This window comes from Panicum virgatum, chromosome 6K, assembly GCF_016808335.1.
Source record: "Panicum virgatum strain AP13 chromosome 6K, P.virgatum_v5, whole genome shotgun sequence".
Taxonomy (NCBI): Eukaryota; Viridiplantae; Streptophyta; class Magnoliopsida; order Poales; family Poaceae; genus Panicum; species Panicum virgatum.
The window spans coordinates 34,996,627-35,019,194 of NC_053141.1; the positions used below are offsets into that span (position 1 = coordinate 34,996,627).

A 22,568-nucleotide genomic window follows, 5' to 3' on the forward strand; every position below is an offset into this window, starting at 1 on the left:
GTTGGAAGCACGGACACTACTTCGGGGGGTACAAGAGATTTGCCGATCTCATACGTCCATTTGACGACCACATCGGCCTTTGGAATATCTTCTCCCCCTGCAATTTGAGCCGCCGTCAGGTTTGATTCTTTCAAAAATCTAACAAAGTCTTGTTCTTGCGTCGTCTGTCCCACTACGAGAGGCTCTATTGATTGTTTCTTTTGGGCTCCGAGCTGTGGAACGTCGGACGACGACGACTTTGATTGTCTCTTCTTTTTCTCATTAGTTTTGATAATTGTGCGTTCGTAGTCTGAAGGGGGGTCTCTCGGAATGAATTTTCTCTTATTTGCTTCACACATTCCCTTAAAAAAATTTAAATCTATAGGATTTATCACTTTCTCGGGCTCCGGCTTCGGCTTCGGCTTGAAGTGCTCTTTAACTCTTTCTTGAGTTATCCGATCGCATTCTTCAAGGCTCATGTCCCAGGGTTTAATAGGAGCCTCCTTGGTTTTCTTCTCCTTTTCTTTCATCTTTGGAGGCTCCTTAGCCGGTGCAGCTACCTTCTTTGCCAGCGGCCGTTTCTGCTTCTTTGCCGGCGGCTGAGAGGGTGACCATGGAGGCGACGGTCACGCTTGAGTGTTCATCGGCGCATGAGATGATGGTGACGGAGAATGTGCCAGTGAACCTTGCCGAGACAGTGCTGCCCTTGGGGAGTTTTGCGGAGATGCCGGCCTTGGAGAGGCATGCTGAGATGCCGGTCTTGGTGTTTGATCATCCGACTTTAGGACAATGTAGCGCTTATCCCATAGGATGTAGCCATGAATGGCTTCTGCTAGTGTCCTCTCCCCATCGCCTCCAGGAATATCAAGCTCGAGCGTCTCCTAACCCTGGCACACCTGCTCCATGCCAACTCTTGTGTATCCTGGCGGAATTTGCTGCCCATGGTACACGTCGCCTGGTTGGGTTGGCATGGCCGTACCGTACGCAACAGTGAACATTAAGTTCTTAACGGCAGTCTGCAGGTCACAAGGTTTCCGCTGGGTGATCTCATCCACTGGAAATCGCTTAGGGGCTCTCGCTTCAACTGCGGCCTGGATCCCCGTTGGCTCGGCGACGGCGACGTCTGTGGAAGCGCAGCTGCTTTTCCACTGAGATAGATGATCGGCTGCGACATTAGGCTCTGGAGGCACCGTTTGCGCTTGCTGTTGCTGGCTCATTGCTATGGCCACTTGGCGTTGAACCGCTTCCTCCAGTCTTTGATCGTGTGACATGAGCCATTCCTCTAGCCTTCGCAAGTGCTCCCGCTCATCATTATTTCTTCTTTGTCGGCTTCTATATGATTCAATGTAATCCCTGAACCCATACTTCCACGGAACCAAGCTTTTGCCACTTGTGCGGCCCGGATGCTCTGGATTCCCAAGGGCGTAAGTCAGCACGACCCTCTCTCTATCCGGCTGGAATGTTCCCTCGGCTGCTGCTTGTATTGGCCTCCTGTAGTCTCTGGGCTGCTCGCTGGATGTTTGGCCCATAGATGCAGTCACCAGTCAATTGGTCCAAGCTTCCCTCGTGACCATAAAACTAGGTCCTTGACCTTTCAGGCCAGTTCATGGTCACAGGTTGGATGCCTCTGTCAAGCAGATCCTGCTCCATCTTCTCCCATTTGGGTATTGCAAGCTTGTAGCCTCCTTGGCCTAGAGTGTGATGGTACACTTTCTTCGAGGCGTTGTCTTTGGCCTTCTGCACCTTCTGAAGCCCAAACTCTGAAGACTTGTATTCCACAAATGCATCCCAGTGACCCCTGAGCTTTTCGAGCTCGCCGGTAAATACGGGTGTGGTCCCGGTCTTGATATATTTCTTCGTCAAAATTGTCTTGAATGATTGAAGCTGTTCAGTCATCTTACTCAGGGTCCAGCGCTTGCATATCTCTTCGGATTAAGCTAGAACCGTGAAGTTTTTCTTAAGCTCCCGCCAGCACCATTCTTTTTCTCATTCGGGTATCGTATCCCGTTCCTCGCTTGGATTGGAAGCTTTCCATAGCCTGAAGCTGATCGGGATGTGGTCCCTGACAATACATCCGGATTGTCTTATGAATTTTTTGGCGGCAGCTTCTGGAGCGATCGGTTCGCCATCTGGACCAACTTCCGTTATAATGAACCGCCCTTCCAGTTTTTTTGTTGGGCCTCGCTTCCTCTTTTTCTACTGTGACGATGATCCAGACGGCTATAAAAAAACATTCATAGTATTCATATAGATTCAGATGAAAATATGATTGTCACTACAAATAAGTATAGTTGTGATATGTACATTAGCACTTTGTTCAGCAGCAATGTCATCCTTAATAGATGGTGGCTCAATTCCATCACCGGACATATTCAAATATATGTCGGTTTTGCTGCCATCAATAGCTTGTTCGGCGACATCTCCTTGACCTTTGCCAATCATATTCAACAGGAACTGTTCGTCTTCCGCATCTGTGTGTCGCGGGTCCATCGTAACTAAAATATGAATACAAATAAAACCCTTAAAAAATTCTCTAAATAATCCACATATTTAGATCGGTAACGATCGGAAACTATCGGAAACGATTCGGTCGGTATCGGTAACGATTGGAAACTATCGGAAATGATTCGGTCGGTATCGGTAACGATCGGAAACTATCGGAAACGATTCGGTCGGTATCGGTAATGATCAGAAACTATCAGAAACGATTCGGTCGGGATCGGTAACGATCGAAAACTATCGGAAGCTATCGGAAATGTTTGTGTGTTAGCGCGAGTTTGCGAGCTCGAGAAATAATATAAATGACATAATTAAATAATAAATACATGATACATTAAAATATTTGAATAACATAATTAAATAATAAATACATGATAAATTGAACGCTTTGAAAGACATAAAAAAATAATAAATACATGATAAATTAAAGTCTTTGAATGACATAATTAAATAATGAATACATCATAAAAGAAATTCTCTCTAATTCTATATTTCCTTCTCTATTTCTCTCTAAATTCTCTCTAATAATATATCCATAATTTGTCGCTAATAATATATCCAAAATTGAATTCTAATAATATATCCAAAATTTAATTCTAATAATATATCCAAAATTGAATTCTAATAATATTTCCATAATTAAATTCTAATAATATATCCAAAATTGAATTCTAATAATATTTCCATAATTCAATTCTACTAATATATCTATAATTGAATTCTAATAATATATCCAAAATTGAATTCTAATAATCGGCGCTCGGGGTGGGGGCTCGGGGCGGCGGAGATCGGGGACGACGGCGCGGTGGGGCGGCGGAGCTCTGGGCGGCGCTCGGGGACGGCGGAGCTCAAGGCGGCGCTCGGGGATGGCGGAGCTCAGTCGGCGCGTCCTCTGGTGGCGGGGGACGGCGGCGCTCCGGGACAACGACGGCGGCGAGCAGGAGGCGGTGGGCGCAGGGGATGGTAGCGGCACGAGCGAGGCGGAGATCAAGAACTGACCAAGTGCTGGAGGAAGGCGGAGGAATGGGAGATATATAGGGTGGGGGCCTTTTGTCCCGGGTGAAGCCACGATCCGGGACAAAAGGCCCTTTTGTCCCGGGTGGTGGCTTCACCCGGGACTAAAGATGATTTTGGGCGGGGCGGGAAAATTCCCAGCCCGCGGCCCACCTTTAGTCCCGGGTGGATCTACCACTCGGGACAAAAGGGGCCTGTTTTCCCTCGTTCCCGCCAAATCTTATGTTTGTTTTTATTTCTTTTTACTTCTCTTTTAAAATTGGCTTTCATTTGTTAATTCAGTTAATAAAATTATGATTCCAAAAATTATGGAACAAAATTTCTTATCTCTATATAAACTTGATACACGCAACAAAAATAATTAATTTTCATTCAAGTGATTGGGTCAACGAAATATCTAACTTTTTTGAAATCATATTTGTTATTTTGACCATGCAAAAATATATTAGGTGAACAAATTTTTTCAAACTGTTGCTTTTCGACATAAAGTGCATTCTATCACGATATTAATGTTTAAAAAGTGAATTTTAGATAAAATTAAGCACTTTCATGATATTAATGAGTAGTGTGAGTTTGAGAGATAGTGTGTGTGTTAGTGAGATTGTGTGTGTTAGTGAGAGAGTATAGTGTGTTAATGTGAATGTAATTTCATGAAATAAATAAAATTAGTTGAGTAATCCATTATTGAATGAAAATTATAATTGAGTCTGGTAATTAAGTGAAAAATATAAAAAATAATATATATAACACATAAAGTATAATTGTACAGTACATATATAATAAAAATATTCGAATTGTGATTACGTTTTTATACAATAATATAAAATGATTCAAGTACATGAAGGATTAGCGGTAACAGACTTTCTCTTCACAAATGTCCCTTGATTATGATCACGGCGCAAGTATGGAGCATCATCAATGGCTAGCAGGATGCATGGATCAGCATTTACTTCGAAAGGTGGAATGGCAACAAAATTATTATATTCTTCTGACAAGTCTGTCTTGTCCTTCACTCCAACGATGTTTCTCTTTCCTGATAGAACTATGTGTCGATTAGTCTCATCCTTTTGCTTGTTTATCCCCTTCTTTGGCTCTGGACATGTCCTTAATGTAGAAAACCTGAGCGACATCTTGGGCTAGGACAAATGGCTCGTCTCTATACCCAAGATTGTTGAGATCAACTATTGTCATCCCATACTCATCTTTTGTTACCCCTCCTCCAGATAGGTTAACCCATTGGCAACGAAATAGAGGCACCTTGAAATTGGGACCGTAATCCAGCTCCAATATCTCTTCAATGTAGCCGTAATATGTGTCTTTTTTTTCCATTATTGTCCGTGGCATCCATACGAACACCGCTGTTTTGGTTGGTACTCTTTTTATCTTGGGCTATCGTATAAAATGTGTTTCCATTTACCTCGTACCCTTGGTATGTTAAGATATTCCAAGATGGTCCCCTAGCCAATAAGAACAGTTGTTCACTTATATCCATGTTATGCATTAGATGCTTCCGCAACCAGCTGCAGAAAGTGTTCATGTGCTCACGTGTAATCCATGCCTCAGACTTTTCCGGGAAATTGGAGAGCAGAATTTTCTTGTATTCCTCGATATATGGGTCAACCAAGGATGATTGTTGAAGAACCGTATAATGCGCTTTCTTGAATGAGAAATCATCTGTGCAGACATAAGATTTCTTTCCTAATGTACCCTTTCCAGTTAGTCTCCACTCATATCGTGATTCAGGGACTCCAATCAGTTTAAGGTCATCAATAAAGTCAACACAAAAGTCAATGACCTCCTCAGTTCCGTAGGCACTGGCGATGCTTCCTTATGGACGAGCTCGATTACGAACACATTTCTTGAGTACCCCCATGAACCTTTCGAATGGGAACATGTTGTGTAGAAATACTGGTCCGAGGATATCAATCTCTTTAACAAAGTGCACTAGAAGATGTGTCATGATGTTGAAGAAAGATGGTGGAAATATCAGCTCAAAGCCAACAAGACATTGCACCACATCGTTTTGCAGCTTTATTAAATTCTCCGGGTCAATTATCTTTTGAGAAACTGCGTTGAGGAAGGCACATATCTTCACGATGGTTAACCGGACGTTATCAGGCAGAATCCCCCGCAGCACAACCGGAAGAAGTTCGGTCATAAGCACATGGCAGTCATGGGACTTGAGATTTGTAAATTTCTTCTTTGCCAAATATAAGATTCCTTTTATATTGGATGAGTATCCAGATGGAACCTTTATACTGCTCAAGCAGTCAAACATGATTTCTTTCTCTTCCTTGCTAAGAGTATAGCTGGCAGGACTTAAGTATTGTCGTCCATTATCTCGCTATTGTGGATGTAAGGCATCTCGTTCTTCCATACGTTGCAATTCTTGACGTGCTTCTACTGTATCTTTTGTCTTTCCGTACACTCCCAAGAATGCTATCAGGTTGACGCAAAAATTCTTCGTGAGGTGCATCATATCAATTGCACGATGAACATCTAAGACTTCCCAATATGGTAGCTCCCAAAATATAGATTTCTTCTTCCACATGGGCGCCATTCCATTTTCGTTCGGAACAGGTTGGCTACCAGATCCCTTTCCAAAAATAACTTCTAGATCTTTTACCATGTTGCAGACGTCTTTACCACTACGGTGCATCAGTTTTGTTCGGTGGTCCGCTTGGACTTTGAAATGCTTGCCCTTCTTTCGTACCGCATGCCTGATGGGAAGAAACTGATGATGATCCATGTATACAACCTTCTTACAGAGAGTCAACCATATATTATCGGTATCATCTAAATAGTGTGTGCATGCTTTGTATCCCTTGTTCGAATGTCCTGACAAGTTACTAAGAGCAGGCCAGTCATTGATCGTTACGAACAGCAATGCTCGTAGGTTGAAGTTTTCCTGTTTGTATTCATCCCACATCCGTACACCTTCATCGCCCCAGAGCAATAAGAGTTCTTCGACCAATGGTCTTAGGTACACATCAGTGTCATTTCCGGGCTGCTTTGGACCCGGCATAAGCACTGCCATCATGATGAACTTTCATTTCATGCAGAGCCATGGTGAAAGAATGTACATACAAAGAGTCACAGGCCAAGTGCTATGACCACTGCTCATCTCACCAAAAGGATTCATGTCATCCGTACTCAAACTGAACCTTATGTTTCTCGCATCCAAATCAAATTCAGGGTACGTTCTATCTATTTTTCCCCACTGCAACCCATCAGCGGGGTGTCTCAACATCGAGTCTTTCTTGCATTCCTCTTTGTGCCATCGCATCAACTTAGCATTATCTTTATTTCTAAACAGACGCTTCAAACGTGTTATTATAGGCGAATACCACATGACCTTCGCAGGAACTCTCTTCCGGGGAGGCTCCCCCTCGACATCTCCAGGATCATCTTTTCTAATCTTGTAACGCAATGCACTGCATATGGGACATGCATCCAAATTCTCGTACTCGCCTCGGTAGAGGATGCAGTCGTTGGGGAATGCATGTATCTTTTGCACTTCCAATCCTAAAGGGCAAACAAGTTGTTTGGCTTCATACGTTGTGGCAGGCAATTCGTTATCCTTAGGAAGCATTTTTTAACAAGTTTGAGTAATTCACCAAATCCCTTGTCGGATACACCATTTGTCGCCTTCCATTGCAGCAACTCCAAGGTGGTGCCAAGTTTCTTCAATCCATTTTGACAATCTGGGTACAACAATTTACGGTGGTCCTCTAACAATTTCTGGAACTTCAACCTCTCCATTTCACTCTCACAGTCTGCATGCACATTGTGCAATGCCTACCCCAGATCGTCGCTGGGATCATTTTCTGCTACATCTACTTCAGGCTCTTCCATGGGAATATCGTCATCGAATGCACCGATTCCAGCATTCCCGGGAAAGTGGTCGTCAAAATCTTCTTCTTCATTGTCTTCCATGGTAACCCCCTGTTCTCCGTGCTTCATCCAACAAACATACTTCTTCATGAAACCATTTGCGAAAATGTGGCTGTGTAGAATTCTTGAAGATGAGTAATCATTGTTATTGTTGCAATGAACACACGGGCAGCACATAAAACCATTCTGCTTGTTTGCCTCAGCCACAGATAAAAAATAATGCAGGCCATCAATGAATTCTTTCGAACGTCGGTCAGCATTGTACATCCATTGCCGGTACATCTGCATTTTAAATAAATCGATTTGAATTCTTTACACGTATTGAATAAATAAAATATATCAAACGTAAATTAAATTAAATATAACATAACATGAATAATTAAAAGATATGCAATATCCATCATACATCTTGATTAATTAAAAGGAGTACTTAATCCATTACAGAACTTAACAAAGGAGTACTATACATGAAACTTAAAAATTCGGACAACAACACATAGGTTTTGAACCGTCCTTGCGTTGGAACGCAGAATGCTCTAACGGATTTCTTGCTGGCGCAGAAGAAGATGGCGGAGCTGAAACCTCCGAGTTTGGAGGTGACAAACCGTAACGCCGCAATAAATCCTCAAGATCAAACGGAGGTTCCTCGCCCCTTGCCATGCATTCTCTATATTCTTTTTCCAAATAACGGAGCGCTGCCCTATGAAAAGCACTAGGTTTTTTGGACCGACGACCTACTCGAGTTGTGCCCTTCTATCCAGAAAGACAACGATCACCCCAACCGGTGCCACTCCCTCCAGCTGCTGAAGCCATTTTTATTGAAAAATACCTTTATTTTCCACAAAATTATAAATTCTTACCATTAAAATGCAAAAATTATTTATTATTACAATTACAATGATCAGATTAATAACTCTTGCAAATAACAATGAAATCATATAAAAAAGATGAAATGTATCATTAATCCTAAAGAAATCTCTAATTAATTGAAAGAAATCTCTATAACTTCTAATTACTTTGACACCCTTCAGTTCCAGGAGTACACTCTTTTCAATATCTAGAAACCCTCTAGAAGAAAAATAAACCTTTATTTCTGAAATGTATATGTCAGTAACCTCAACCCTGCGGTGATGACACTGTCTTTCGGGGGGACACGGTGCAGTACAAGGATGTCACCAATCGGCCAGTCGCAGCACAAACATTTACGATTAATAGGCACAGCACTTGGCACAGGCAGCGTGCTCGTTGATATGCTCTCAGTACAACAACAGCCATGCTGACTGCGTCAAATGCTGTCTTCTTATCAATCGGAAGTGCTGGTGATGCGACCAACCGATTCGCGACGTCCTTAAATACATCACCGTTGGATGTAGATTAACGATGTATACTTGTTTCGAAATAAAGATTTTTTTAGCTTCTAGATGGTTTCAATGTGAGCCTGAATAAATACATCACTAGAGTGTCAAAATAATCCATTCATAATACAAAAAATTCTAATATACTCATTTCATTAATTCATTCATGAATACAAAAATTAACTATCCACAATATGGTCATATATACAAGTACATCACATGAAGTGTCTACACTCATTCTAAAAATTTCTACTATCCACATACTCATCTAAATCTAAAAGAAAATCACACCTACATATGCAATCTAGCTAAATGTCCAAGAAATGAGCTAGCTACATATTTTCTCTATTTCTAAAGCATGAAATGAGCTATACAAGCCAAGGAAGAAGAGAAAAACAAGCCCCAAACCTTTAGCGCCGATGGATGGACGGGGAATCAAAGATCTTCATAAATGTGGTGAAGAAATGAGCAAGAACTTCTCTCGCCCGAGCCAAGAACATCCAGAAACAAGTGAGCTGAATGGCTCGGGCGAGGGGAGAGGGAAGGGGATAAGGGGGCCAAGGCCTTTTGTCCCGGTTGGAGACACCAACCGGGACAAAAAGGGGGACTTTTGTCCCGGTTGGTGGCTCCAACCGGGACAAAAGGCTGCGCGGGCCTTTTGCCCCGGTTGGAACCACCAACCGGGATAAAAGGCCACCCTTTTTGTCCCGGTTGGTGCCTCCAACTGGGACAAAAGGCCCATGTCCCCCCGATGGCCCGGCTAACCGTTGGACCCGGGACAAAAGCCACCTATTGTCCCGGGCCCAAAGGCTGCCGGGACAAATGGCCTGGAACAAAGGCCTATTCTGTAGTAGTGAATGCTAGACATCTTGTGACTTAATGACATAGTAACAACAGAATAGTTTTTTTTGCGAGTAAAATAATAGAATAGTTAGTATTATGTGTTATGATTTTTTAGGGGCGGTTGAGGGGGCGACTCATCCCTAAAAAATTGTTTTTAGGGGTGGGTCAAATGTTACAGTACACCCACTCCCTTTGTAGAAATGAATTTTGTAGAAACGGGTGACATTTTGATCCGCCTTTGAGGAAGGAAAAAAGAGATGTTGCTACAAATTATTTTTGTAGTAGTCTATCAGGATTGACGAATAGTACTTCCCCATCCAATTACTACTAGGCACTGACATGGTTAAGTAGTCTTGGTACTTGATGCTAAAGATGAGAGAGGACATATTCCTCCGCTCCCTTCTTAGGGCATGTACAACAGGTTGTTGATTGCCGTAGACATGCAATGAAATTTTGCAAAATCCACCCTCGCGAGCTGCAGTTAGAGAGGGGTCGTCGATTAGTTCATCTACGACATGTTCTCGTGCTCCAAGGCATATCAACGAGGCCGCCGCTCGTTGTACGATCCGATGCACGGAGACGGCGACGCCAAAAGATTTGCTGCGCACAGTGGGGGATTCCTTTCGTGCCCAAGGTTCATGCCTTCCCCACGGGACGGCCCAGAGTCCGAACATCGGCGGCGCACAAAACAAAGAAGGGCGATGATGGTAGGTGGCTATGGTGGAAGAGAGCTCGGAGTGGTTCAAATGGACTAGTGGCTTGCTAGTGGGGGTGTGGCTTCAAGGAATTGATGGGACTCGGCTTGAGGACGACGAATTTCGATGAGGGATGAAGCTCAGGCAAAAGGGGAGGAATGGCGCAAGGAGGAAGATGAACAGTGGTGGTGCGATCGGCTGTGGTTGGGATCGATCCAAACGGGCTCGTGGGTGGCTGGGGATGTTTTAGTTTCAAGTAATTGGCCGGCGTCGCCCTGTCGACGTCCAATTTGGCCGGAGAAGAAGCTCGCGGATGAAGAAGAGGATGAACAGTATAAGCTAGTAAGCAATGGATGCTTAGTAATACTTTTGTGTTCAGAATTTTGTGAAATCTATAATAAAATAAATATAGGTCCAAATGATCTCAAACTTGTTTTGTTGGATCTATCTTGTGATGCTTTATATTTAAAAAATATGAATACCCATGCTGCAGTTCTGTGTTTTTATCTATAGATTTATTTGTACTAGAGTGTTTAAATGCATATTAATGTATATTAAACCAACAAAATATGAAACAAAGTTTGTTAGACTCCTTTTTAGATTTACATTTCAAAATTGTAACCTTTACTCTTGCGAAGTGTTTATTTTCTGTTTTTTTAAATGTTTTTCTTTTACTAATTGAAAATTGAGAAATGTCTAGTAAATTACAGGAAAATAATAAAATGGCAAAACCCACTTTTTCATCTTTTTTCTTTGAGTAGAATATGAGAAAAATAAGTTTGCTATGTTTTCTGTTAGTTTATATGCCTTTTATGATTTAATGTGTTATAGGTGGTTTAAAATTTACTACAAAGAGCCATGCAAATTAATGTTTATATACATTTTATGATTTACTATGTTAAATATATAAGATTCATGCGAATTATTTGAATGTAATGTGCATTCTCTCATCTATGCAACAAACTGACTACAAAGATCAATTATGCACTAAATCACCATGAGTTTGTGTATATAAGCTGTCTATTCAGTTGTCTGTTTGTGATAAAAAGACAGCAGCTGTCTGTACTGTTGTACTTGCGCTTAAGCTACGTTTGAACCTAGGGAGAGCAAAAAAAAATCAGCATCTACGCAGATGCTTAATGCCTGCGGATGAAAGAGGAGGCCGGCCGGATAAGGTGGCAAACACTCGATTAATACGCACGGTCTCATTGCTTCTGAAGTCCAAAATAGCATGGAGATCAAGAAGTATACTCAAGACACACGGAAAAGCTAGTTACCTTTTTTTTGAAAGATTAGTTACCTGTATTTTGACACTAGCTAGTTATCTATATTTGTATCTTCCTTCTAATGAAAATTGTGCTCAAACACGGTCGCAAAAACCTATATTTGTATCGTTGTAGCGTCCTCACTCGCTCTATCTCCATGGGCCATCATACTCTAATCTCGACGGCTCGGCCCCCGTGCACAAGCAGGCAAGCAGCCCACCTCTAGCGACTCAGTGGCCGGCGCCGGCGCCTTCTCAGTGGCCGGGCGGCGGGGTCACGCTGCTTTCCCCACTCCCCACTACTCCACTAGCCACACCACCCGACCTCCCCGCGTTCCGCCACCGCCGGCGCGGCACCCCGCCATGGCCCCGCCTCCCGCCGTCCGCACCCTGGCGCCGCTCCTCCTCGTCCTCATCCTCCTCCCGCTGCTAGCCGCCGCGGCCGATCCCGTCCTCGAGGGCGGCTACGCGGTTACCACCTTCTCCGACCTCAACCCGCTCCCGGCCTCGGGGCCCCACCCCTTCGCGGTCCTCCCGCGGCCCCGCGCGGGGGACCTCCTCCTCCTCGACTCCGCCGGCGCGGCGCTCTACACGCTCGCCCTCCCCTCCGCCCCCGGCGAGCCGCCGCGCGGGCTCGCCGCCGCCTTCGACCGGCCGCGCAGCGTCGCCGTCGACGCCGCCGACAACGTCTACGTCGCGGACCGCGTCCGCTTCGCCAGGCACGTCCACGGCGTCGTCCGCAAGGTCGCGCCCGACGGTGAGTGGCCGGGTCCGCCCGTCCCCCCTCCGTGCTCCGAGCCTCCGGTAGGGTTTAGGGTTCGGTGGATGTGGCGCTGGGAGTGTTTGGTTGGTGGCCGGGACCTTTTTGTGACTGATGCAGTGCATTTATGTTACGTTTGCAATGGTATACGCCTCTTGCTTTCGAGGTGATGCGGCCAGCTTGGGATTTCTTGTGCATTTATGCTAAGCAATTGGATTCAGGGATATAGTGGTAGGTTATACTTCCTCCTTTCTCCTGATTTCTTGCTACAAATTTCTATTGGTAGGTTATACTACTACGATTGCCGGAGGACTGTCATCAGGGTCTGGTCGCAGGGATGGACCGGCACAGAATGCTACCTTCTCAACAGATTTTGAGCTCGTTTATGTCCCCAAAATATGTGCATTGTTAGTTGCTGACAGAGGGAATCGACTGATTAGACAAATCAATCTGAAGCCAGAAGACTGTGCACATGACACACATTCAGGTAAATGCTAAATGGACCTTCAACATGTTCTAACATTTACCCATACATAGGCACCGTAAACCATTATATTTTAGTACCACTGATTACCTTTTACTATTGCCACTAGTTATATCAGCAAAATCTTATATCAGCAAAATCTATCCGTTGTAGTGCTACTGTATTTCAATTTACAAATAAGCGTGTGGTTATCTGTGCACGAAGGTTGCTAAAATAGTAAAATGTAGCGGCAGAGCTCCTGGTATTGCAAGGTGTGGCTGTTGCCATACCTTGTTTTGCTAGCAGTGTCTCATCCTATTATACATTCATGCTTTCTTCAGTATTTTTCTCTACAATGCCACCATGAATCGAGGCTTGGAGCTCTGTCTAGCTTACATGTGCCATACCTCAGCTTTAATCTGTCCTCCGCTACTACTAAAACGTGCTTGTTCTTCCAGTGTATATAAGCATCTTTCTTGATTATGTGTGGTCTGCCTCAGCCCTCAAGTGGGCATGCATCAGTATCAGGGTTTTTCATCATTCAACTTGTATTTTATATACTCTATAATTTGTTGGAAATGCTTCCACATTTAACTTTAAAATAACAGATTGAATGTTTTACGTGATTCAAATTCGACAATGTGGTTTGTCCTCAACACCCCTTGTTTCTGGTTTCAAAACTTATTTTCCCCTACACTCTGTTAGCAATGCCCTGACACTGTTTTAGTTACAACAGCGATATGATGTCCTGTGATCCCTGCTCTTCTTTTGTTGGGGAAGATTATAAATATGTACTACTAACCACTCCACTAAATGGCCTCTGTAGTTGCTGCTCCAGTGACCTTGCTAATGATTTCTTCTAAAATCTGTGCCAATATCACAATATTGATGTTCATCTCGTGATTTTGTAGGCTTGGGTACTACATCGGTGTCGGTCATTGCCATATTCTGTGCACTACTCGGTTCAGTAATCGGGTTTTTAGTTCGTCATTTCTATCCCATCAATGTGAGTATGTTTCTGCTTTCATTCTTACTTCAGAAGAGATAATACATGCAGAAATTAATATAGTTCAATCTGAAACATGTAGGCAGGAAATCTCCATCAACCACTTTTTCAGCAGGATGCAGAAGCAATACCAGAGAACCCAGAGGAAAGCGACTCTGATCAGCTTCTGCGACATAAAAAGCGTAGTTGCTAGCTCCATGGCCTACACCCTCCTCCTTAAACTGATCCAAGTTAGTTGTGGCTGTCTTGCCTTGGTGTTACCTAGTGTTAGGTTACAGCGAGAAGTTCCCCGTAAGCTTTATCGGCGTCCTAAGCTACGCAGGACTAGCACTTCCCCTAACATTGGTCTTCGCAACAGAGCTCCTCTTGCTCCTACTGAGCAGCAGGGGGATCTGATAAGCTTTGCTGGAGATGATGGTGATAAGGAGGATAGTAGTCATGCCAATAGTCCGGGGGCTAAGGAGCCATCCTTTGACTACGACTTGATGGGGCTTGTCTACACCCCACAGGTCAGCACTAATAAGATAGATCACATGATCGAGGCCAATCTGTCAGGCTTTTCAGGTCATGAGGAACGTTGTAGCTTAACTGTTAGTAGTTACAGTATAAGCAGGAGGAGAGTGCATGGAGATAAATAAGGTTTTCTGTGCCTGAGATTGCCCTTTTCCCCACGTTTGCTCATGTCGAGTAATAGAACAGGGGTCTTTGAGCATTCAGGAGGAAGAAGATTACCTGTGTAACTGTGTTCTGCCTGCTGCTCCGGCGTTGACTAAATAAAATATGTACTGCTCCAGCACCAGTGTTTGCCTTGTAAATAAGTAAAACAACTGCGTACCAAGTGTTGGTAACTCAGTATATATATAGTGGTCGTGGCATGTAATGTACCCTGGGTATTGCAGGTGCGTGTGATGAACTGATGGTGCCTTATATTCTTATTCTGTAACTACTTCGTAGCATCCAGTAATGTGTGCAGTTGTTAACATGATCCGGTTGCTGGCTGGTCGGTAGAGAGTGTTGTAGCAACCATGAATGGTGAACGTTGCTGTGATCTGGTCTACGAACCAGATTTCTTGAAGCTACCTAGCAAGTACCTAACATCAATTGGTGCCACTTTTCAGCAAGGAATACATGACCTCACATTCTTGGCGAGTTAGTAATTCGTTCGATTCTGTAGGATTGTGAAAAAAGACCCTGGACTACAAAGAGAGCCTGAAGCTTTTGCTTATAAAGGACTGCGATAACATAAGACTGTCGGAAGGATTGCTTCGTACTCGGACTCGGGAGGTATTGGAGACCAAAATCATGCGCCCATGAGCTTGCAACTCGCTTAAATGATCAAAGCATCCTGGTATGTGGAGATTGAAAGCCTATACACGTGTTGGGGAGTTGCAATCGTATTTCAGAGTAATAAATACAGCTCTTTTTATTCGAGAAAAGGAAGCACGTGAATAAAGATAACAGGCCTTAGGGCTAAGGTGTTAAATCCTAAATGGTGAGCTCGCATAATGAGTCTTGGAACAACAGTGCAATTTTCACAGTGATGAGTTTTAGAAGAACCAACAAAATCATCAATATAGTAGCAGGAGAATAGATTCAGACAACCAATGGCTGCAGAAGCCACAGGCTTTGCTTTCACACAGCAAACCTCCAGCAACAGCCCACCTTCCCTACCAAAATCGCCTACACATACATCACCTGAACCCTAGAAATGGCGAACTTCAGCTCGCATTTCTGCTGTTCTTGTAATGGTGACGATTCTTGTCGGCTACTCTAAGACCTCTGGATAAACACACCCTCCTAAAATGAACCATTGAGGGACTGGAGACAATGGAATGTACATGCTTTGCGGCTAATAATTTCAGGAAAATAGCTGGTGGTGCTGGTGCCTATTCCACGAAATCAAGTACGTCTCTGAAGGTCACACGTCCATGGCTGACATCCTCCCGCTGAGAAGAGATGCGGGTGACATTTTTGAGCAATTTGATTACTTCACTGGTGTCATCGACGTAGTACTTCGCTTTGCTGGGCTTCTGGCCAACTGAACAGGCAAAGACCTCCGGTACTGTGGGTGATAAGAAAGCGTTGGAGGTCATACTGTTGATGCTTTCAAACATGTCCTCATCAGACCGGTCGTTGCCGATGCACATCAGAAAATCAGGTGCCTTCCCGTTATTGACCAATGTGCGAATCAGTTTGTCAACAGCAAGCCCTTTGCTAACTCCCTGTGCATGAGTTATGAGTTGTTCAGTTAGCACGCGATGCAGCCAACAAGGAAGTGAAATAACAAAATGTTTAGCACATCGACGGGAATATACCTGCGGTTTCACTTCTACGATATAATGACCGCACTTTACAACAACAGGCTCATTCGATAGCACCCTCTCAAGATGATCCTGTAGCTCCTTTGCTTGGCAGGAACCAAAATCATGGTCCGCATCCAGATAGTGCCATACTAGAGCACTTTCCTTTGGCTCTATGGAGGATCCATCAGTTGTCTCAGTGTATACCTGCATAACAGGTTCAGCAATGTGCTTCCATTCACGTTGCGGACTAGGATAGCTTGATTCCCATTCAGCTTCTTTGCTCCACCTGAAAACACATATATTTTATCATATATCCTGAGAAGTGAGAAGTATAGGGGGCATAGAATCCAGCATGAAGCAACGCTGATAACTTTCACTGGCATACCTGACAAAATAGCCATGTTCTGCAGCTATACCAAGCTTCTCACACGGAGAAAACCACTCATCAAGAGAATCTCGTCCTCGTCCGCTGACTATAAATACATTGTTCTTTGGATCATTGCATAAGGTGTTAAGAATTGAAACGACTTCAGCACTGGGAGCTTTGTTAATTGATGACTGCGGCACAAGTGTACCATCGTAGTCAAGAAATATCGCTCTTCTGGAAGCCTTGTTATAACAAGAAACAAAGTGCTCCGAAGACAGCTTCCTGAAGCCAGGAGACAGAGCAATAACTCTAAAATTCAGACCAAACCCGATAGCCCAGCACCTTCGGCTGTAATGATCTTTGCATGCTCTTTCCAGATCTTGAGCAAAGCTGCGTGCCCAGTAAGCAACATCATGAGTGCTCACATAGCGATAATGCTTTTCATGCCGTAGCTGTTTCTCAGACTCAGTCAAGTCAGTTGCTTGCAACAAGGCGTCGGCCACATCATCGACACTCCATGGATTTACCCTGAAAGCACCACTAAGAGATGGGGAGCAACCCACAAACTCCGAAACAATGAGTGTGCTTGTGTGACTAGTGTCTTTGTCAAGACCTCTGAGTCTATCAATCTCCTCATTTCCCTGTCTGCAAACAGTATACTCATATGGAACTAAGTTCATACCATCCCTCACAGCATTTACAATACAACAATCAGATGCAGCATAGAACGCAATCTTTTCAGAAAATGGTATGCGGTGGTCAATTAGGACAACAGGCTTGTAACCTGAAGAACCATACTTTCTATTAATCCTTTCAGCCACAGAAACAGTTTCTGTAATAGCTTCTTGCACATCCTTCCCTGTGCTTCTTGCTGGATTGATAATTTGTACAAGGACAACCTTCTCTCTAAGCTTTGGATTTCTTTCCAGGAGAAGCTCCAGCCCAAGCAGTTTCAGACTTATTCCTTTGAAGATGTCCATGTCATCTACACCTAACATCAGCATCTTGCCCTTATATCTTTGTTCAATTTCTTGAACCTTGCTAACTGTAGCAGGCAACTTTAAGACAGATTCAAGCCGACCAACATGGACACCCACTGAAAGGATCTTCAGGCTCACTGTTCGGCCAAAATACTCTATTCCAATGTAACCACGTTTTGATTCATAATGAAGGCCTAGCAATCTGCTGCAGCAAGAAAGGAAGTGGCGAGCATAATCAAATGTTTGGAAACCAATGAGATCAGCATTGAGCAGCGACTTCAGTATTTCATCCCTTACAGGCAGAGTCCTGTAGATTTCAGAGGAGGGAAATGGGCTGTGAAGAAAGAAACCAAGCTTTATTCGGTGTAACCTCTTCCTCAAGAATGTAGGAAGCAGCATGAGGTGATAATCATGAACCCAAACATAATCATCATCTGTATTGATTGCTTCCATAACTTTATCTGCAAAAAGTTTGTTGGCTCGGACATAGGCTTGAAACAGGTTGCGATCAAATAGCTCACCCTTGTCAAGGCAAATTGGAAGCATATAATGGAAAAGTGGCCACAACTGCTGTTTACAGAAGCCATGATAGAACTGCTGCAGCAGGTCAGATGGGAGAAAAGTAGGTATGCATCGATATTCTCTAAGAAGCTTCTGTGCAACTTGGTCCTGCTCACTGGGATCTACCTGAACCTTCAAACTGCCGACATACACAACTTCAGTCTCATTCGAAAAACCATGTTTAAGTTGCACGAGTAGTGCATCATCATCCAATGAGAAGGACAACTGTCCAGCTTCATCTCTTGTACAGTTCAGTGGAAGAAAGTTGGCAACAATTATTTTCCTCTCAGTAGAAGATGCCGAACCAACTGAATCGCCATCACTTCTTGTATCCCAATCAGGATCAGATATAAAGCCAGGAGAAGTTACAACACGAGGAAGAGACTTAAAAGGTTGCCGAAAGTCAAATCCATCTCCAGAGGTCATGTCTAGCAGATTTGAATATGATTTTGAAACCATGGTTTCAATGTTCTTGTCTCAAGACAACTTGGGGCCTTCTTATCAAAGTAGCTAGCACTGTACAATTTGAATTCCTGTGAATCAATAAAAAAGAGTACATTAGCAAACCTTGATGTAAAGTATCGTAAGACATTGCCGTTTCTCAGCAAACTGTATCAATTGTAACGGATTAATCTAGGAACTGGTGTAATATAATTAGTTCCTACTATATAATGGACAAAAAACAGTGAAAGTCATTAGCTAATATTCTGAGTCTACAGGAGTGTATTTTTGCAATCATTGCATCACTTGTTCATGATGCAAACTACATAAATTGCTCAATAAAATCTTTAGTGCATATGGTAGCAAACTGCAATAGATTAGTTACAAACAGTACGTAAACTAAGTTACTCCATTACTGCATTAGGAATCTGAAGCAGCGAAATATGAACAATATCAACACAGAACCTCAGGTCACGGAAAAAGATCGCACACAGAGTAGTCTAAAAAATACAAAATGCAGTTTTGTAATCTCAGTTGGTTGCCTTGACGAAGGAACAGAAGAAAGCACTTCATACCAGCACAGTAATACTTCACTCCAGCACAACAATGGCAACAAGAAAAAAGATGATAGCATGCAATTGTCAGACCCTGAGTCCTTATTGAGGAGGAATGAGGATGCTATTCTACAACCTACCACTCGGGCACAATTCCAGCTCACTCCCCAAAGATCCAAAACACAAAGCACATTTACTTCTGTTGTGGCCCACAATATCCATTCCAAAAAGAACTAATCAAACAACAGGTTGGACCACGCGCCCTTCCATGAAAACATAAAAATAGAAATACCAGGACCACCACTACAGTACCACACCACACACCCCATCAGCATGATGCAACCACTCCCTCAGTTCAGTCCTCCCCCGTTCTTATCAAGCACAACACCTCTACAGCCTCATGCCTATTTGCTCACAGTACTTGGCATCCCAATCCAGAGGGGTTCAGCAGGCATTATTGCGATGCCTCTTTGGCAAGAAATGGCCTACACAAGATACTACTGAAGGGGGCATGGCCAAGCAGCCACGGGAACTTGATCCAGCACACCATGCAACTCGTGCTGGCATCAGAGAAACTGATGGAAACTGCAATATGGTGTTAAGTGCAACAGCTTGCGAATATATGATTTTGAGGAATTTCTACCGAAAAGGCAATAAGTGTACAGCTGAAACAACTCCATGGCTGCTCTGCAGATTATACCCACTACTTGGCATGGCCAACAAATTGGGGCAAACTATTTGCCTATTTGGCTTTCTGATCAAAATCGAACATATAACACACTGACACTTGGAAAATAAGTTGTTCTATCCTGTGGGGGGAAAGGAGATATCTATCTTTACAGATGACTGGTTGCTAGGTGAAGGAACTATTCATGTACAAAAATAGAATTACTCAATAGTAATCAACTTTCTATAGCAAAAACGCAGAGTAACTGAACTAAGACTAGTATGCATCTGACATTGAAAATCGGGAAAATTGGTCTCATAGCATCGAAAGAAGACGACTTCCGCAAAATACCACTAAAAAACATTGACCCCATAAAATACCATCGAAAGTGTGCGGCGTCACCTGAAAATAGCATTCCGTCACGGACCGTCACGGAAGCCATCCGTCTAGCGGCGACGATGACGATGCTGAGGACGAGTACGCCAACCCGCCCCGGCCCCGCCGCTGCCCAGGCCGCTCGCGGGCCTCTTCCACCACACGCTCGCCGGGGCCGTCCGCTATGCTACCTTCGACCCCGCCGCCCCCGGGGACGACCACCACGGCGCCGAGCAGCTCGTCCCGGACCCCACCTTCTCCTCCGGTCCTCCCTCATCCGCGAGGACGCCACCGCGCCCGCCTCCACCCGCGACCTCATCTGCCTCCGCGGCAAGGCCTCCGGGGACTACTACGTCGCCAACCCGCTCGCCTTCACCTGCGCGCGCCTCCCGCCCCCCGCGTGCCACCACTTCGCCGAGGGGGACCCCACCGTCGTCATCACCTTCGACGTCGATGGCAGCGGCGGCGGCGACGACGTTGACCGCGGCGGCGGCGGTGACGCTGATAAGGAGCGCGGCCCCGGCTTCTACCACCACTACCACGTCGCCGTCGCCATCTACGCCTTCGAGTCCTTGTCTAGGACCTCCGAGTGGACCATCGGCACCGGGGTCGCCGCGGCCGAGACCGTTGTCTCGTTGTCCGGGATCGGCGCGAACGGATGCACCTTCTGGCACACCACCATGGGATTCTTCCTCTGCTACGAGCCCGTCTCGGGGTGCTCGGACCTCGTCCCCGCGCCCATGGAGGTGCAGCAGTGGCCCGTCTGGGAGCTCCGTGAGATGGAGGGCACGCTCTGCGCCACCTGCATGGACAACAGCGTCAGCGCGGTCGTCGTCATCTGCCTCGACTTCGCGCGCCGCAACATCAGCGGCGGCGGCGCATGGACTCTGGCGGGCCACTTAGAGGGGGATGCCTCAGGGGACGCCAGGACGTCACGTTGCTGCGCTCGCAGGGAAAGGCCGAGGTCGTCTTGTGGGACCGCACGGCACAGATGGTTGTCGCCATGGACCTCGAACTCGAAGGACACACCACGCGCACCATCAGCCTCGTCCCTGGCAGTGGCTGCTACGCCGATTTCATCCCCTACGTGGCTACGTCAGCTCATTGGACGTGGTCTCTGCGGCGGGACGATGGGCATGAGCTAGACGGACGGCTTCCGTGACAGAATGTTATTTTCAGGTGACGGCGCATACTTTCGATGGTATTTTACGGGGCCAACGTTTTTTAGTGGTATTTTGTAGAAGTTGCCTTCTTTCAGTGCTATGAGACCAATTTTCCCTTGAAAATCTGACAGTAATGTGGCCAAACATGAAATGAATCTAAACAAGCAGGTAATTTCTTATGTGAAATGAACAGAGGAAAGTAGAAATGAAACTTGATAGATATGGGACTACGCATCCTAAAATTACTCAGTAACAAACGAAATGGCACGACGGGCATATAGATTGAACAATGCAACGACAAGTACTACCCCTGTATACAGGTATACTCCTATGTCCGTCCATCCTCCGTCCGAAGCAACAAAAAGGGCCAAATTGACCGCAATGTTCCGTACGGAAATGCAGTAACTACAGATCAAAATGTTTAAGGCAAAACAGGAGAGAATGTATGATGGGAATGTCCTGAAGCAGATTGGAAAAGGCAGAATCAATTTTTTTTCAGATTAAAAATCCCCCTTTCCACATTAGATTTCATTGGATACCAACGATGGCGAATACCAAATCAACTTCCCCACCCCCGGCGAACCAAAAGAACGAATTTAAAGACCTCCCTAAAAAAAATCGCCGCTCTAAACTTGAACTATGAATGGGGATCAAAACTGCTCCCAAGATCGAACCTTTCGCAGACCTACGCCGCCGCGACGAACGACCGGGAAACCAGAAGAGACAGCAACGCAAAGAAAAGCACAGAGCTACCCGGTGCTCACCGAGATCGATCACGACGCGCGACGCGCTCGCCCTTCACCGCGCTTCCCTTCTTCCTCCTCCCCTTCGCCTCCGCTTCCACACCGAATTCTTGTTCCCCCGGGCTTGTTCTCTACTCCAGTTTCTCTCTCTCTCGCTCGCTCTCTACTTCTACGAGAACATCAAACCGGGGTCGACAGGGACAGGGACAGGGGCGAGGTCGCAAGAAATGTCGAGACAGGGAGGAGGGAAGTTGCTCTGCGCCTCGTTTTTTTAGGCAAAGGTTTTTGCAGGTGAGGGAACACTCAACATAGGTGTTTGGATAGAGAGCAAATGCCCTTGTGATTTCTCGTATTTACTCTTTATACCACCAAGGATAAGATTGCCTTTTGGCTGTTCAATATTTTATTCACGACATGTACAATGGTCTCCGGGTAGGATTGACTCTTTACTTTTGGATAGTGTTTATATTTTGCATTTTTTTCTTTTGAGAAAATATGGTGGCAGCTTGAGTCTTTAAAGATTTCAGATTCTAGATCAATAATGACATCCTTACTTGTGTTTTACAAATTCGACAAATGGCTATTTACATACATAGACACAATCCAAACATAGTTATTGACTCTAGAGAAAGAAGTAGTGTT

The 22,568-nt window shown here is 44.7% G+C and overlaps 2 protein-coding genes and 1 pseudogene across 6 annotated transcripts; 2 read left to right on the forward strand and 1 right to left on the reverse strand.

The window, feature by feature from the left end:
- The first annotated feature begins 11,695 nt into the window (after positions 1 to 11,695).
- On the forward strand, positions 11,696 to 14,732 carry LOC120712334. 4 transcript variants are annotated; one of them, XM_039998092.1, is made up of 4 exons: positions 11,696 to 12,300; positions 12,590 to 12,790; positions 13,678 to 13,772; positions 13,859 to 14,732. In XM_039998092.1, exons 1-4 carry the CDS (start codon positions 11,907 to 11,909, stop codon positions 14,408 to 14,410), a joined length of 1,242 nt encoding a protein of 413 aa, XP_039854026.1. In that variant the 5' UTR covers positions 11,696 to 11,906; the 3' UTR covers positions 14,411 to 14,732. The 4 variants fall into 4 exon arrangements, with proteins under 4 accessions (XP_039854026.1, XP_039854027.1, XP_039854028.1 ...); XM_039998093.1 differs by having other exon boundaries at positions 11,729 to 12,312; positions 13,855 to 14,732; XM_039998094.1 differs by having other exon boundaries at positions 11,736 to 12,300; positions 13,855 to 14,732.
- A 546-nt stretch (positions 14,733 to 15,278) lies between these two features.
- On the reverse strand, positions 15,279 to 22,198 carry LOC120712335 (probable alpha,alpha-trehalose-phosphate synthase [UDP-forming] 9). Of its 2 annotated transcripts, none has more exons than XM_039998095.1 (4): positions 21,948 to 22,198; positions 16,461 to 18,516; positions 16,088 to 16,361; positions 15,279 to 15,994 (listed from the first exon to the last, which is right to left on the reverse strand). In XM_039998095.1, exons 2-4 carry the CDS (start codon positions 18,440 to 18,442, stop codon positions 15,659 to 15,661), a joined length of 2,592 nt encoding a protein of 863 aa, XP_039854029.1. In that variant the 5' UTR covers positions 18,443 to 18,516; positions 21,948 to 22,198; the 3' UTR covers positions 15,279 to 15,658. The 2 variants fall into 2 exon arrangements, with proteins under 2 accessions (XP_039854029.1, XP_039854030.1); XM_039998096.1 differs by lacking the exon at positions 21,948 to 22,198 and adding an exon at positions 20,048 to 20,725.
- On the forward strand, positions 19,490 to 21,329 carry LOC120713426 (annotated as a pseudogene).
- Positions 22,199 to 22,568: the final 370 nt, after the last annotated feature.